This window comes from Odocoileus virginianus, chromosome 4 (genome assembly GCF_023699985.2).
Source record: "Odocoileus virginianus isolate 20LAN1187 ecotype Illinois chromosome 4, Ovbor_1.2, whole genome shotgun sequence".
Taxonomy (NCBI): Eukaryota; Metazoa; Chordata; class Mammalia; order Artiodactyla; family Cervidae; genus Odocoileus; species Odocoileus virginianus.
Window position 1 is genome coordinate 29,538,687 of NC_069677.1, and position 18,201 is coordinate 29,556,887.

Consider the following 18,201-nt stretch of genomic DNA (forward strand, 5'->3'; position numbering starts at 1 on the left):
TCAAAGAGTTTAAAGATCACTTCCTTTTTAGGCCCTAACTAATTCAATAAGTTAAACTGGTTTTTCTTTCCATTTCCTTCACAGCATTACACAATAAACACATAATTATTCAGTTTATACTACAATGTTAATATAACATCTATTATTTTAAATTGCTTGAAAAATATCAATTGCATATTAGCAAGAATTCTTTAGCTTGTGCTTTTGATTTCTTCTGCTTACCTCTCAAATTCTCTTGTCTTTGTGCATTCTTGGGCTCCTTTACTAATCACTATTAAGAAATCTTGTGTCAAAACAAATGGCACACGCTCTCGTTTATAACCAAATTTTTTCTTCTTGTGATCCAAAAAGTGTCCAAAATCTATATGAAACAGCTTTCAAAAATAAGAAATTATGTTAGTTTGACAAATGCAGAAATACAATGTCCCGAGTTAGTAAATTTAAGAATGTCAACATATTTAAAAAGAGGAAACTATTACTTGTCCATCATCTTTAACCATGATATTACTATTGTGACGATCTCCAATTCCCAAAATGAAGGTGGCAACACAATATCCAGCACATGATCGTGTAAACAGATCGATGGCTGCATCATATCTACAAAGAAATAAGCATGTGTTAGTATGGAAGTACAGAATGATCCAGTCCAAACTGGGAAAACATGGTCAGAGTCACTAGTGAAGTCTGTATTAAAACAATGAAAACAATCACTGACATTAGGGCAAGGAAGTAATTATGTTAAAAAATCTGATGAACTTTAGGATTCAGAAGTTATCAAAGGTATCTAAGAAAACTTCTAGATATTCTCTGACCAAAGCATAATTCTTATAGTGAAAAAATACTTAGCGTGTTATTAAAATAAAATTTTTGAATCATTTTAACAATGAATAGGGAGAATTTTTTCATTTTAATTTTTATTAATTTAATGTTAATTTAACATTAACTTCTAAAAAAAGAATAAGCATTAAGAAAAACAGATTTTAGATTCCTGGATTTCACCAAATTATAAGCAATTCTGATCATTTAAATGCAGTAACCTCAAACGTTTCAAAGGCTGAACATATCTTTTTCCAAAGTAAATACAATTTTTTCTTCTGGTCTAACTCGAAATATACACAACGATTAAAAAACTTATCTGTCAGAAAGTTAGATTAACACAGAAGCAAAGGATAATAAGCGCACATTTCTCCCTTGTTCTTGTCTTTGAGCCACTGATGGAGGGTGTGGCTGTTGAACTGCAGAGCACCTTTCAGGCCTCCTTTACACTGAATCTGCATTATAGTGTGAGAATTTCTCACCACCTCAATCAGTCCCACACAGTCACCAATGGACAGACATCCGTAAGGTAACATTCTGAAAACGGATCAAGACATTTGCAATTAGTTGATGAAATTTTAAAACAGCAAATATTTTATCTTTTTTTTAAATGTGAATATCTACTTGGATTCTAATTGGATTCATTAGGAGATTCATGAATCAAGTGGCATTCCATCTAGCAAAGGGTGCTCCCCAAAATAGCAAATATTTTAATGGGCTAATGAAGGAATATTCTATGTGCAATTTGTTAAGTGGGACCTTTACTCCTTTAATCTAGTTTTAATTTTCTTTTATTACAGAATGACAAACATTCCTAGAAAAATCCTCAAATTATCTGCCATCATTTATTATAACCTTCAACTGTGAAAGCATTTAACTGTACTTGAGAAAAGCATGAAGATCACTGTGCCAACTCAAAGTTTATAAACATTTATGACTTTAAAAATATGGGTGAACTTAAAGGTGTTTAATTGACATCTAAATGATAAGGTATCAGTTCTTAAGTTCTTAAGTTTTTAGTTTCAGGACTCCTTTACTCTTAAAAATCATCAAAGATACCAAAGAGCTTTTATTTATGTGGGTTATATCCACTGACACTAGAAATTAAAATTTAAAAATTTCACTTTTTGTTAATTCATCTAAAGTAATATTTATATTTCTTTACATAAAAATACTTTTACAAAATCTTTTACAAAAGAAAAACCTTAAAAACCAAAAGAAACAAACAAAAAACCCTTAGAAGAGTGATATTGTTTCTCATTTTTTCAAATTTCTTTAATGTCTGGCTTAATAGCACCTAGCTGGCTTCTCATGTATGCTCTTGTATTCAATCTTATGCAAAGTTTTAACTGAAGCATATGAAGAAAATCTGGCCTCACACAGGTATGTAGCTGGAAAAAGGAGTATCGTAGTAGCCTTTTCAGATAATTTACAGATTTTTCCTTTACACTGTTCCAAAGCTTGATAAGAGAGTTTCTCAAGTTGCAGTATGAAAAGTGAAACCATATCAGTAAACTTTTCATACTCTGTTACGTGAAGACCCACCCATTTGTTCATCTTGCCTCTGAATGGAACTTTTACCCATACATGACTTAATAATATCCTACATTGGTCATTTGGAAGATATTAGTTCACTCAGATATGGAGATCTTTCAAATTATGGTACTTTTTTTCACTTTATCAACTAAAAAAAAAAAATCACAGTTGTTAACATTACCATTGATCTCATCAGAAAAATCTTTAATTTGGGGGAAGTTTACAGCAGTAGATACAAGGTTCTCAAAATTCTAATTTTTGCTTGAAAATTCAAATTTGATCCTTGACAACAAATGCTGTCAGTTTTTCTCTCTGAAGAGTCTCATATTGTTCATGCTCAAGAAATTGTTCATGTTCAAGAAAATGTATGCCAAACATCCATGTCTGAATAACCATATTCTCTCTATTAGTTGTTCTTTAAGTCAAAATGATGTTCCAGGATAAAAGCAGTTAGTTTAGCTCACAGCTCAAATAACCAACCAGTGCTTTTTCCTTGACATAAGCATACTTCGGTGTGAAGCAGAAGTGCTTTATGGTCACTTCCCATTCACCACACAGAACATAAAAAAGGACATGGAGTCTCAATTGGGAAGGCGATGGCCCCCCACCCCAGTACTCTTGCCTAAATCCCATGGACGGAGGAGCCTGGTAGGCTACAGTCCATGGGGTCGAAAAGAGTCAGACACGATTGAGTGACTTCACTTTCACTTTTCACCCTCATGCATTGGAGAAGGAAATGGCAACCCACTCCAGTGTTCTTGCCTGGAGAATCTCAGGGACAGAGGGCCTGGTGGGCTGCTGTCTATGGGGTTGCATAGAGTCGGACACGACTGAAGCGACTTAGCAGCAGCAGCATGCAGTCTCAAGCACAGAGATGTAAGGATTTAAAGAGACAATGAAAAAAGTATCTAATATGACAATTGGCACATAGTACTAAATTATGGTTTTTATTGCTCTGTTGTTCTCATAGGCTACTTTTCATCTTTCCTTTACTTCTTAAATTCCTAAAAAAGTAATAGTTTAAACTTATTTTCACTTTCTCACTTAATTCCTTGTAGCCTAATTTCTGTGACTACCACTTTACTGACTCTTCTTAAAACTAACCATGAATCATCAAATCCAAAGGCTTTTTCATAGTCCTTATGTTCTTAAACTCCTGAAGCAACTGATACTGTAAATTGTTTGTAACTCTCTCCCCTCTTCTGGGATCTGTGAACTACTTACTCTGGTGTTCCTACACTTTTGATCATTTTTCTGTGATCCAATCCCTCTGTTCTAGTAAATACAGGAATTTCTTAAGGTGGTACTCCTGACCACTTTTCCTTATTTTTATTATTATTATTGAACATGCTCATAGTTACATAATGGGTTACATAATCCAGTAAGGATTTTCTAAAGGGTTACATAATCCTATAAGGCTCATTATTAAAAAATTAAACTTTAAATTTAAATTTACTTAAGTTAAAAGACATAACAACTTTCCAAAGATCCATCTTACTTTTCAATAATACAGCTAGCTTAACTCCAGATGCTTTTTTTGCACAGCCACTAATTTGCAATTTGACTCAAGATTAGTGAGTTTATAAAGTTTTAGAATTAGAAAACTAATATCATGAAAGAAATTTTCTTTTAAATTCTTAACTTCTGAATGAAAATTGGGGCCTTTTGTGTCTCATGTCTCCTATGCCCTGTTCCTAAAAACAGCTGGCCCTCCACAACTGTGGGTTCTGGATACTTGGCTTCAGCCAACTGCAGATGGAAAATATTTGGGGGGAAAAAAATCCAGAAAATTCCCAAAAGCAGAACTTGAATTTGCTGCACACAGGCAACTATTTACACAGCCTTTAATGATACTAGGTATTGTAAGTAATCTAGAGATGACAAAGTATACAGGAGGATGTGCATAGCTTTTATGCAAATACTATGCTATATTTTATACAGGGACTTGAGCATCTATGGACTCTAAAATCAGTAGGGATCTGGGAACCAATCCACTGCAGATACCAAGGGAAGACTGACAGTCTGGAGGCAACTGAAGAGTCTTTACCAGCTTATCAGAGACAGTTCTTCTAACCTAGCTGAATCTCATTAGTCATTCTGAGCCAAGAAAGAAGAGGATAAATGGAAAGTACCACAGTGTAATCAACTAGTGTTAGTTATTACTCTATACATTTATTTATAGCTGTATGACTATATTCTTTCTAATTAATATACCTTACAATTAATATTTACTAATGGTTTACTTTTTCAGGATAACTTTCAACATACATGTCACCTTACTGGTTACCTACCGAAGATCAAGACCTTGATTTTGCCAGATATTTTCCATAATGCGAATAATCTGAAGGGTTAGCATATCTTGCCGTAAATCTGAAATTCAAATAATATGTACAGCACCACTTAATGCCACAAGCACAAATCTGAGTATCATATCATCACAATGTTTTCAAACAGAAAATATATAGAACTATATCTGCTCTTCAAAATAATCTGTAAGGAAGCAATAATCTGAGTTTTTTAACCATTTCTAAAGTATCTGCTTAAACACATCTGTATAACAATGGAGGGTAAGTGGGCATGATTTCATAAAAAAACATATAAATTACTTATTTTTCTGAAACCTTAAATTTGAACATGTTTATATTAAAATATTTGGATTAACAGATTTCAGGGCTGAAAGGTCATTTCCTAATGAAAACCCATCTAAGATACATTTGTTTAGAATACAAAAATATATTCCCCCACAGCCTATTCTCTAAATGAATTAGGACCTTCTTTCATGACTTCTTAGCAGACTATATCTACCAGGTTGTAGTTTTGTTTATGTAGTTATTTGTTCAATGTCTCTCTTTTCCCTGCTAGACTATAAATTCTAAGAAGGCATGGATTCCATTCTGTGTATTCTTACAACCTCAGGGCCTAGCATGTCAAATATTTATGGAGTGAATGGATATACATTTAAGCAAAATGATTTTCAGGCCTTCTGATTCTAAACCTAATACATCTTTTCATTTCAAGAATTATAAATACATATTCTAAAGGTTAAGACATCTGCTTAATATCACATATTTTACCACATGCATATTCCTTAAATGGCTTTCAATAATCTTCATGGTTCATAAATATCCTGTGTATAAAAATATAGCTAAGTTCATGTATCATAAGTCCATTAATACTCTTACCATCCCCATTTTTAAAGATGATCTCATTGTTCTGAAAGAGTAATTCTGACATGATGTCTGGGTTCTCCCAATTCAACCACAGTGGCCTTTTTGCAGAAGACATAATTCGACACTCTTCAAGCCTTTAACAGAGTTGAAAATTTTACTCGGCACCTTAGCTTTGTTATTCTTTATAGTCTCAATTTATTTCAAAATACATATACTGTATAGCTTTTTGAACTGTTACAGCAATTTTAAACTTTCTCCTCAGTTTTATGTATGAAATAATTTCTAAGGGCATATAAAGAAAAAATACATAATAAAAAGCTTAAAAATTTCTTCTACACAGAATATGAATTTTCCACAAATATAGGTATATATCATTAGTTTTACAGATATTACATTCTGTTTCTTATCCAATGATATCACAAATTCTGGCCATAGAAAGTTTTAAATTCTATTGTTAAACCAGTAAAAACTCATTCTGAATAAATGCGGTTCGGAACTTAAGAAAATATCAACTCTTATTTTGCAGGGTAGGAAAAGGAAAGAGATGCATATATTATTGAATACAATTATTATGGACATTTTTATTTTTTCAAGATTTTCTCCAAAGAAAGTATGTGTTTAAATATATGAATAAAACTGCCAATAAAGTTCCTTACCTGAGGTTTCCCAGCTGATGAGCAGGGTTTAGAGGAGACAGAAAGCCCTGGAGAGCATCCATGAAATCTGGTCGCCGCATTTGCTCAACTAAAAACTTCATCTGTACCTGACAGATAAGCATAATCACGGTTAGAAATTGACTTGATAAAAGGTAAAACTAATTGCTAGTATCTTTTACCCACTGGAACCTCATTAGTGTGTAGTTTTTGAATCCATATCCTGGACTGGCTGCATTCTAAGTAGAAGGGTCTCTATAACATTCTACAACACAGAGCAGCACAACTCAGGCAGAGAGGTGGGGATTACAGTACTCTCACTTCCTGTAAGAAGGTACTGTATCCTGACAGAGATAAGGCACGGTCAACTATGGCTTGTAAGTCAGCCGCTGGTTTTTGTAAGTCAAACTGCATTGGATCATAGTCACATCTATTCACTTTGATAGTTGCCTTTACAGTAGAATAGCAGAGTTGAGTAGTTAAAACAGACTGTGTGGCCTGCCAAGTCTAAAATATTTACTATCTAACTTTTTAAGAAAAAGTCTGCAGATCTTTCTTCTAGAGGAAAAACTATGGAGACATCATGTTAGCTTAGCTTAATAGTCTGACTTTTAAGCTTTTCAGAAAACACCACATTCTTTGTTCAGTAAAGAAGGTCTAGAAGATTGTTGGGAAAAGTCTCATGCTACTAAGTTCTAGTACATAGCTGGAAAGAAACATCCTTTTTAAATCACTTTTTTAAGTCTACTGTAGTAGACTTAGTCTACTTAGTTACACCAAGTGAGACTGCAGATGACTTGAGTGTGTGAACTATTCACTGCGTGACCAAGTCCATTTTAAGCTTAGAAATACAGAAACTAAATTTCTTTTCACACATTTTCAGGGTCATTACTAATAGAAAAGAAATGACACAGAGCAAGGAAAAATCAATTTCAACACTTAGGGCTAAAACAACAAGGTCCTAATGTATAGCATGGGGAACTATATTCAGTATGTTGTGATAAACCATAATGGAAAAGAATATTAAAAAGGGCTATATAAAGGAGAAAGGGATGTAAAGAGGAAGGAACTAATATTTACTGGGCACCTTCCATGTTCTGGAGACTATGACAGGTACTTTGTGTATCTGGTTTGATTTAATTCTCACATTAACCTTATGAGGAAAGTATTAGTCCCATTTTATAGATGAGGGAAACGAATTTCAAGAGACTAAATTATGTGTTTAACATTACACTGCTTAGATCAAAATCTTAATCTGCCTAATTCTAAGGCATATATACTGGGCTCTCAAATAACCCTGCTCCACTGTAAGGAAGGAGTCTCAAAAACACACTAAAGAGTCACTTACCTTTTGTGTTTCATCCTTCTTCTCTTGTTTGAGAATGTCAGTCAAGTTAATGAGCTTTTCCATAGCCTCAACTTGCCTATTAAGGTGCTTCAGATACATCCCACATGCACGGCAATAGGATTCCAAAAGCAGGCCAAACCTCTGACTAACTGTTTTATTGTGCATCTCAGATCTAAAAGACCAGTGCAAGCGAAGGAGAGAGCGAGACAGGGAGGGAGGGAGGGAAAGAAGCAGGAAGGCAGGGAGAGAGAACTGTAAATGAGCACACACAGAACCTTTTGTAGGAAAATAAGAAAACCCATTTTCTAAATTCAAAACATGTTATAATCATATTAATATAATCATACTATTATAAAACTTATCATTTAGGAGCAAAACAAAGAGTTTCAGGTAGTTCCTGAAAACATAAATTTTAAAAAATCTAGAATTTTAGATTTATTTCAACTACCTTTCATTTACTAGTCTTAGCACAAAATATATAAACATGAAAAAAGGAAATCAGGAGAAAAATAATAAAACAAACAGGGAGGGAATGAAAAGCTCAGTGAGCACTATTTGACCCTTCTGACATATATTTCCCTTTTCTGTACTGTGCCTGAATTTAAGTTATTTTAAACCTAGCTTCCAGATTCAATTTTTGATTTAACATTAAAAAAAAATGTTAATTATAAATCTATATCTGAATTTATAAAAACATGCATGGTTTATGACCTCTAACTTTGTGTATTACATATATCAATTCTGCAAAATATTTTTGTTGTTAATTATCTTATTTTCTAGTAAGGTTTCATCATTATTGCTTTGAATTCCAAGGGAAGATTTTTTGGGGGGTTAAGGAATATCTTAATCCACACATACAGGGAAATCAATTGCAACATTAATCTAGACCTAGCAAATTTTACTTTTCTTAAAGTAGAATCAAAGTCTTTAAAAATATTTCAGCTCTCATTCCTGTATAAAATTTAGTTTTAATTTTACTGCTTATTTAATGTTAAAGAGAAAAAGCTGAGAAAGTTCACTGGTACAATATGCTTTCAGTATGGAAACCTCTTCTAGACAAACAAAAACAATAGTAAATAAGTAATACAGAAGTATACATTAATACATGTATACATTATACATTAGAATACAAGTAACATTTATATAAAGAATAAATGGAAAAATAATTTGACTTACTTTAAATGCCAAAAGAAAAAGTGACCGATCCTTTGATTAGTTAATGCTTTTTTGAGTAAAAATCTCACAAGCAGGTTATCCAAATACTGTTCATATTTTAGTACCTATGTCAGTAAAAACAAACATACATAAAAACAAAGCCACATCAATCAGTATACGTTTCTTCATGGCTGAATTTAAAGAAAAAGTTTCTTAGGAAGAAAACAGATACTCCTGATAATAAAACTGATTTTTACAAAAGTATAAAACCAGCTAATACAGCATTTTTTGGAAATTGCATGGATTTAAAATAAAACATTTTTCTATTTTACATTACTTTACCTGTACTAGCTGAATTAGGTACTGAGAAAGTTTGTCATCTGTTAAATATTTTTCTAAGCACCGAACAGCAAAACCTCGAACCATAGGATCTGGGTAATTGCAGTCCAGAAGCTCCATAGCCTGTTCAGGCTTGATTGGAGGCCAATCTTTTACCAAGCAGTACATCTGTGTATGAGTGAGATAATAAATTATATTAAAAAAGCAAAAATAGTTGTGAATGAACCCTCTCAGACATTGTCTTAATTTCTTGCTGTAAAATTAGATAAAAGCCCCCCTTATGAATTCAGTGCTTAAAATGTTTAATTCTAATTAATTTTATCAGTGACAGTTATGTAAATGGTATTTTTCTTTACTACACAGATCTTCCTTGACTTACAATGGGCTTATGTCTTGATAAGCTTATCATATGTTGAAAACAGCTCAATGCATTTAGCACATAATCTACTGAACATCATAGCTTAACTCAAACTACCTTAAACATTCTCAGAACACTTATATTAACCCACAGTTGGGCAAAACCATCTAACACAAAGCCTATTTTATAATGGCTGTATGAGTACAGACTAGTTGTAAGGATACTGGTCGTTTACCCTCATGATCACCTGGCTGACTGAAGCTGTGGCTCACTACTGCTGCCCAGTATCAGGAGAGACTATTTTACCACATATTGCTAACTTGAGGAAAGATCAAAATACAAAATTTGAAATAGTTTCCACTGAATGCATATCACTTTCTCACTACTGTAAAGTCAAAAAGTCTTAAGTTGAACTATGGTAAGTTGAGGACCATCTGTACTATTATTATTAGTTAATTTAAAACACACAGTCTATTTCATCTCTTACACTTATGCAGATTTTCTGAGAGAAAACAATTTGAACAACATACCAAATTTGTGCAACAGTTATTCAGTAATTTCAAATATGCATTTACCTGAGCTACTTCATCTCTAGAGTTCCATTTAACAGACAGAAGCAATTTGGGTAGAATTTCGGGGATAGTTACACAATAGTGTCTATGTGGAAAAGACAAAACAAAATAAAAAACCATTCTTACATGTTATCCAAAAGACCTAAATGTCTAAATTTTCAACTATACAATCTCTAAGAAGTTCCAAACATTTTTAAAATTTCTTACCATGACTAGCCTTCCTTAAAATCAAAACAAATATTTAACATTATAGCTGCACATATATATATTTAGAGTCAGTTATAAATGGCATGGAAGACAAAAGGAAAATCCAAATGGAGGACAACTACTTAGGAAAAATTATGAACTTATAATATTCTTTACATAGTCTCTATTATTAATCATGAACCATGCTAAGATTCCCACTTCTACTGTGGTCAGTGGACAAAACTTATATTTAAATGGACTTTCTGCAAAAATGCACTGCAACTGTATTTAAATAAACCAGTGTACACATACCAAGCTGTAGAGTAATTTCTTCAAAAGTAAAAATAGGGCATTACATTGTTACTTTCAGGAAGCATAAGGAAAAATGAAAAATGAAAGGAACTCTTAAAAATGGAAACTAAGTCACAATTAAATGGGTCTAAAACTACAGGTATTTTTTTGGGGGGGTGGATCTTAAATTTTATTTGAAAACAAAACAAAAAACCAAATCTAAGAAAAGGTCATGTTAAGGATTTAGAATTTTAAAAAAACCTTCCACCTGCAAGCTTAGTACCAATGCATCATGATTTTCTAGAAATACTAATCTACATCCATAGTTTAAAAAAGGATAATGCTTATAATAAAAAATCATGTAAATTATGCTTTATTTACTCTAATAGGTAATGGCAGAAACATGGCAAGATCAAGACAAAGTCAGTTCTTTCTTGTGAAATAGGAGAAACGGACTCTATCTTAACACTTACCTGTGGCTCCACAGAAAATCTTTCTCTTGCTCAGTGATTTCAGATAGAGGATCTCGTGTACAAATTGCTCGGAGCTGTTCTTTATCATTTTCTCTTAATTCGTTGTCTCTAGCTAGTCTGTTACTCTGTAAAATAAAGTAGTATCTTATATAATTTTTTCTTTGTCATATTTCCTAACCTTCTCCCTCGATTTATGAGTGATCTGCAAAAAAAAGATTAACTTTCAATAAACTTTACACTGATTATTAGCTGTTGAAAACCAGTTTATTGTCATTATAAGACTTTATTTTCAGCGATAGGGGAGAACAAGTTTAAATTCTTTCATAATCCTTGCCTGAATATATCCTTATAATCACTGCAAGGCTTTCCAATTTCAAAAGTAAAAATAAGGGGAAAACAGGAAAACAAACAAACAAACACAATAACCCACTTTAAAATACTGCACGCTGAATTTTGGAAACTAAAATGAAAATGCCATACATAACTTTTGGTGTAATTCCAAGATTCTAAGTAATGTATTTATTCCTTTTAAATACAAATATATTAACCACATAATGAATAACTATGAACACATTAATATATGATGAAAAACACATGCCATTTAGGATGGGTTATACTTATTCCTAATGGCTAAAGATGAAAGCAGACATCCATGCTACTTGGTTTTTATTTAAAAAGTCAAACTGTCAGTCACTCAGTTGTGTCTGACTCTTTGGATCCTGTGGACTGTAGCCTTCCTGGCTCATCTGTCTACAGAATTCCCCAGGCAAGAATACTGGAGTAGGTAGCCATTGTTTCTCCAGGGAACCTTCCTGACCCAGGGATTAAACCCGGGTCTTGTCTCCTGCACTGCAGGCAGATTCTTTTATCATGTGAGCCACCAAGGGAGCCCCTGGTTTTTATATATTTAAATATTGTTAATTTATCCAGCAGCATAACAAAATATTACTGGCACATATTCGCTCAACAAATCTTTAATACATGTATTGTGTAATTTGGTCCTATTCTTACTGCTGGGCTCAGAAAATAGTAAAACACCTGCATTAACAGAGACTCTATTATAGTGGAAAATTAAATGAACAAATAAAGCTATTGGAGAATCAACACAGACAGATGTTGTGAGTGATGTGACAGAGAAGGACGGGGTAGTTACCTTAGACTGAGTGTTCAGAAATGGCCTCTGAGAACATATTAATTTGTGATCCAAATGCCAAGAAAGAACCATCCACACTAAGACCAGGGGAAAATTACCGCAGATGAATGAAACAGTGAAAGTGCCCCACAGACAGAAAGAGTTGGTGAGGGTCAGTGGCATCTGAAGTCCAGTAGGTGAGGGAGAGGACGGACAGCAGGTCATAGTCACCGCATGTAAAATTTGTAGGTCAGGGTAAAAGATTTGGATTTTACTTTTAGTGAAAGTTATGTACAGGATGAATACTGTTATTAATACTTGATTTATCTTTTATAATTTTGTTATTCTGGCTGCTCTAGGATAAGTGGAAGACCAAGCAGGGAGCTACTGTAATAGTCCAGGTAAAAGAATAAATACTTAACCCTCAACTCATCAGAAAAAGTAGTCATTAACATTAACATTTGGGTTCCAATGGACTCTTAGTTCTTTTACTTATTTTTGTTTTTAATACAAAATAATTTAGAGAATAAAAAATGGTAAACACAATTTAACAGACATCTTAATAAGAATTTAAACATAGTAAAATCAAATTTATAATCCAAAATGGGCAACATATGTTGAAAGAAACAAACTTGCTAATCAATTGTCCTGTGTGAGCCTGAAACATATCCATCTTGTGAATACTGATTCCAGATTTCAAATACATATCTCGTCAGTTCTAGCTTATCATTACTTTTGGTTTTTCTTCTCATACTTGCATTTTCAAAATACAATACTTTTGAAAACTTTGATGACTCATAATTTTGTTGAAGAGAGGATAACCATCTTCTTTGCTTCATAAGTACAAAACATTTCTATTTTTTATACTTACAGATATCAATTAGAATAATCAATCCAAGGAGTTAGGACTTTTCTACATTATTTTTTTCCTTCCAGTTATTTTTATACACAACTGTCTGTAGCATTTAGCTACTTAAAAAGTATATTTTGGTGCACAACATCATAAAAGATAAAAAGAATACTGGAAAAGATGGTGTCCAGGTTTTTAATATTAAAAAAAATTTTTTTGTGGTCCAGGTTCTTACTAAGACATATTGTGTGATAAAGTCATTCCTGCAGAATGACTAACTTGTGTTAGTCATTTTTTGTCCTTGGAGATACATTGTTCACTCACTGTCTCTTGAGTTTGAAAAAATTCATCTAGGATAGTGTCATCTGATGTTTCACTTAATATGATCAATTTTAACATCACCATTTAAGTCTGGAGCCATGGCACCCCACTCCAGTACTCTTGCCTGGAAAATCCCATGGACACAGGAGCCTGGTGGGCTGCAGTCCATGGGGTCGCTAAAAGTCGGACACGACTGAGCGGCTTCACTTTCACTTTTCACTTTCATGCATTAGAGAAGGAAATGGCAACCCACTCCAGTTTCTTGCCTGGAGAACCCCAGGGACGGGGGAGCCTGGTGGGCTGCCGTCTGTGGGGTCGCACAGCGTCGGACACGACTGAAGCGACTTAGCGGCAGCAGCAGCAGCAGCAGCAGTGGTTCTCAACTGGGGTGATTTTGTCCCATCTACCTCCCAGGAACCACTGATAGTGTTGGGACACATTTTTGATTGTTACAAGTTGTGCTGGTGATATTACTGGCATTTAGTATGTAGAGGCCAGGGGTGCTGCTAAACATCCTGTAATGAATAGGACAGCCCCTACAGCAAAGGAATTTTTGGCCGCAAATGTCATCAGTATTAAGGCTGAGAAACTTTGCTTTAAAGCACTATTATCCATTTCTTTGCATTCATACTCTGATTTAATACTTGTGAAATATTTTTCTCTGTCAAGTTTTCTTCTCTTTGTCACTGTGGGTGGAAAGGGAAAAATTCTAAATTATTAACAGTGTTCAAATGAAAGCCTAAAAACTAACAAAACAAAAAACTACAAAGATGGTGTTTGCAGACTTCTTTATACATCTGGAAAGATGATGGAAAACACTGAGCACTGCAATAAGACTGAAGGATGATGTAAAAGTGATGACTGACCTCACTACTGTATCATCCTTCTAGTTGTTCTACCCTTCTATGTTTCCATGTATATTAGTCTTTTTTTTTAGCATAGTTGGAACTAATTAATGAATAATGATTAAATAGTAAAATGTCTTAAGATACAAGAAAATTAAGTATCCCATTGTTGTATCTTAGATTTATGAAAGTTTTCAATAGATCCGATGGTAACTGAAAGACAGAATCAGTTTTATTCTATTACAAAAATAAACAGTTTTTCTTTGAAATAAAAAAAATTCTTCTAGGAAGAAAATGTCATAAAATATCAATCCTAAAAAACTTAGAACTGCTCAAAAAGGAAACTCAAAAGCTAAAATGGGCTGTGGCAAACTGAGTTCAATGACTAAAATATGAATAAAATAGGAAATAAATGAATTTTCAAGTATGTAATCTAATTCTGGTAATTCAGTTAATTTATAGGTATAACTAATTAGATAGAGTTATGGACATTTTACAGAAATGCTTCATTTCAAAATTAAGGAATCAAGGTAATTATCCTGTTTATCTAAGTTAGAATGGTTAAGAGTAAAAGACTTAATACTTATTTAACAGTGGCACTGGATAACTTATTTAAACTCCTTAAACCTTTTCTTTTCTGGTAAAATAGGAGTTAAAATAGCACCTACCCTCATTGAGACTACCTTTTAAGATTAAATGAGGTAATATGTGAAAAGTAATTGGCATGGCATTTATAGTACATAGTAAGCACTTAATACATGTTAAATATATTCAAGGAATTAAACTTACAAAGTAGTGGCTACATTTTTCAAGCAAAAGAATCCCTTTTTTAATGTCAAAAAAGCTAACTGTACTTTTAGTAAATGACAGAATTCAGAAATGATTTTAAATTAATTTCTACTTAACAAAACATTTTGTACATAGTTTTGAAAGTACACAGGCAGGAAGATTACTATCACTATTATTATTATTATTCCATTTACAAAAGTTTGGTAAACTCCTTACTGAGAACACAACTATTAATAATAAAGTTAAACTAATAAAGTTTCTAAATATAGGATTCCAGATTGCCCCTGGGTGCCACTATTACTGGGGGGGTAGGCATGTTTCAGAACCCACATTCATTGAATGGTCTATCTATAATCTTTAATTAGGCCAAAGAAAAAGGTGACAAATTAGGAACCTGGGAAAAGAGACAGCAAAGAACAAAAATACTCTTCTCTCAGCACTGACACTTTTCCCTTGAAAAGTAAGGGAGAGTTTACGATCCTTGAACCCAGTTACACTGTGGTTCTAAAACTACAGCCAAGATCAGACAAACAGATCCATTTTATATACACTGTTTTCTAGCACAGACCATGTTGTTATTGTTGTTGTTTAGTTGCTAGGTCATGTCCAACTCCTTTGCAGCCCCATGGACTATAGCCCACCAGGCTCTCTGTCCATGTGATTTCCAAGGCAAGAAAACTGGAGTGAGTTGCCATTTCCTTCTCCAGGGATCTTCCCAACCTAGGGATTGAACCTGCATCTCCTGCATTAGCATTTAAGTGCTTTACCACTGAGCAACAGGGAAGTCCAGCATAGACTACTGTGATATGCTATTTCCTCTGCTTCTAGGCCCAGTTAACAACACACGTATACCTTGGTTTCAAGTTCAAAGTTATTATCCCAGAGAGGTCTCTCCTGTGCCAAGATACACTATTCTTTCTCCCCAAAAGTTCATTATTCTTGACACACTACTATTTCCTTCATGGCACTCAGCATAATTTGTAATCTTATATTTCTGCTTTTACCAGTCTCAGGCCTATTTTCACCAGCACACTGAATAAACAGTAGAAGTCTCTTCAGGTCACAACTTTATTACCTGGTACCTATTGTGTCAAGATCAAGTAGAGATGGAAAGAATACATGGAAGAACTGTACAAGAAAGATCTTAATGAACTGGATAACTACAATGGTGTGATCGGTCACCCATAGCCAGACATTCTGGAGTGTGAAGTCAAACGGACCTTATGAAGCACTGTGGTCAGTAAAACTAGTGAATGCGATGGCCTTACAAATAGCTGTGAAAAGAAGAGAAGCAAAAGGCAAAGGAGAAAAGGAAAGATACACCCATTTGAATGCAGAGAAAGAATAGCAAGGAGAGACAAGAAAGCTTTCCTCAGTGATCAGTGCAAAGAAATAGAGGAAAACAACAGAATGGGAAAGACTACAGATCTCTTCAAGAAAATTAGAGATACCAAAGCAACATGTCATGCAAAGATGGGCACAATAAAGGACAGAAATGGTACGGACCTAAGAGAAGCAGGAGATATTAAGAAGAGGTGGCAAGAATACACAGAAGAACTATACATAAAAGATCCTCACAACCCAGATAATCACGATGGTGTTATCACTCACCTAGAGCCAGACATCCTGGAATGTGAAGTCAAGTGGGCCTTAGGAAGCATCACTACAAACAAAGCTAATGGAGGTGATGGAATTCCAGTTGAGCTATTTCAAGTCCAAAAAGATGATGCTGTGAAAGTGCTGGAGTCAGTATGCCAGCAAATTTGGAAAACTCATCAGTGGCCACAGGACTGGAAAAGGTCCGTTTTCATTCCAATCCCAAAGAAAGGCAATGCCCAAAATGCTCAAACTACCGCACAATTGCATTCATCTCACACGCTAGTAAAACTAAAAGCTCAAAATTCTCCAAGCCAGGCTTCAACAGTATGTGAACTGTGAAATTCCAGATGTTCAAGCTGGATTTAGAAAAGGCAGAGGAACCAGAGATCAAATTGCCAACATCCGTTGGATCAACAAAAAAGCAAGAGAGTTCCAGAAAAACATCTACTTCTGCTTTACTGACTATGCCAAAGCCTTTGACTGTGTGGATCACAATAAACTGTGGAAAATTCTTCAAGAGATGGGAATACCAGACCACCTGACCTGCCTCTTGAGAAATCTGTATGCAGGTCAGGAAGCAACAGAAGAACTGGATATGGAACAACAAAATGGTTCCAAATAGGGAAAGGAGTATGTCACCTAGTATATTGTCACCCTTTTTATTTAACTTCTATGCAGAGTACATCATGAGAAACACTGGGCTGGATGAAGCACAAGCTAGAATCAAGATTGCTGGGAGAAATATCAATAACCTCAGATATCCAGGTGACACCACCGTTATAGCAGAAAGTGAAGAAGAACTAAAGAGCCTCTTCATAAAAGTGAAACAGGAGAGTGAAAAAGTTGGCTTAAAGCTCAACATTCAGAAAACTAAGATCATGGCATCTGGTCCCATCACTTTATGGCAAATAGATGGGGCAACAATAGAAATAGTGACAGACATTATGTTTTTGGGCTCCAAAATTACTGCAGATGGTGACTGCAGCCATGAAACTAAGATGCTTGCTCCTTGGAAGAAAAGTTATGACAAACTTAGACAGTGTGTTGAAAAGCAGAGACATCACTCTGCCGACAAAGTTCCGTCTAGTCAAGGCTATGGTCTTCCGAGGGGGCGTGTACGGTTGTGAGAGCTGGACCGTAAAGAAGGCAGAGCACCAAAGAATTATGCCTTCAAACTGTGGTGCTGGAAAAGACTCCTGAGAGTCTCTTGGACAGCAAGGTGATCAAACCAGTCAGTCTTAAGGAAATCAACCCTGAAAACTCATTGGAAGGACTGATGCTGAAGCTGAAGCTCTAGCATTTTGATCACCTGATGTGACACTCCGACCAACTGGAAAAATCCCTGATGATGGGAAAGATTGAGGGCAGAAGAAGAAGATGGCATCAGAGGATAAGATAGCTGGACAGCATCACCGATGCAAGGGACTTGAACTTGGGCAAGCTTCAGGAGAAGGTGAGGACAGGGAGACCTGGCATGCTGCAGTCTATGGAGTCACAAAGAGTTGGACATGGTTAGGTGACTGAACAACAACCTATTGTATAGTAAATATATATGTGTAGTCAGTATTAAATAAAATATTTGTTAAATGAGGCAGGCTAAACTAAGAAGCAGACTGCAGAAAAAATATTAGCATACAGAATTTTATTCTATTGCAATACTGTTCTAGAGCCTGTAATATTGATGCCAGTGTAAATAAAACACATGAAACCTTCTCCATTCAAAGAGTAAAAGTAGGTATGCAAATGCACTGATTATGACTGATACTTA

The 18,201-nt window shown here is 34.5% G+C and overlaps 1 protein-coding gene and 1 long non-coding RNA gene across 3 annotated transcripts in view; one reads left to right on the top strand and one right to left on the bottom strand.

Moving 5' to 3' along the window:
- PIK3CA (phosphatidylinositol-4,5-bisphosphate 3-kinase catalytic subunit alpha) overlaps window positions 1–18,201 on the bottom strand; it is an 82,840-nt gene that overhangs the window by 1,462 nt on the left and 63,177 nt on the right. For both annotated transcript variants that reach the window (XM_020879160.2, XM_070466371.1), the window contains exons 10-20: window positions 10,898–11,022; window positions 9,951–10,032; window positions 9,021–9,185; window positions 8,700–8,803; window positions 7,524–7,695; window positions 6,179–6,285; window positions 5,535–5,656; window positions 4,644–4,722; window positions 1,183–1,353; window positions 480–597; window positions 223–374 (exon numbers count right to left, since the gene is read on the bottom strand). In XM_020879160.2, coding sequence (XP_020734819.1) covers window positions 223–374; window positions 480–597; window positions 1,183–1,353; window positions 4,644–4,722; window positions 5,535–5,656; window positions 6,179–6,285; window positions 7,524–7,695; window positions 8,700–8,803; window positions 9,021–9,185; window positions 9,951–10,032; window positions 10,898–11,022 — 1,397 coding nt within the window. The remainder of the gene's footprint in view (window positions 1–222; window positions 375–479; window positions 598–1,182; window positions 1,354–4,643; window positions 4,723–5,534; window positions 5,657–6,178; window positions 6,286–7,523; window positions 7,696–8,699; window positions 8,804–9,020; window positions 9,186–9,950; window positions 10,033–10,897; window positions 11,023–18,201) is intronic.
- LOC139034751 (uncharacterized) lies at window positions 11,973–18,146 on the top strand. Its single transcript, XR_011487289.1, has 2 exons — window positions 11,973–12,430; window positions 15,842–18,146. It is a non-coding gene; the product is annotated as an uncharacterized lncRNA (long non-coding RNA).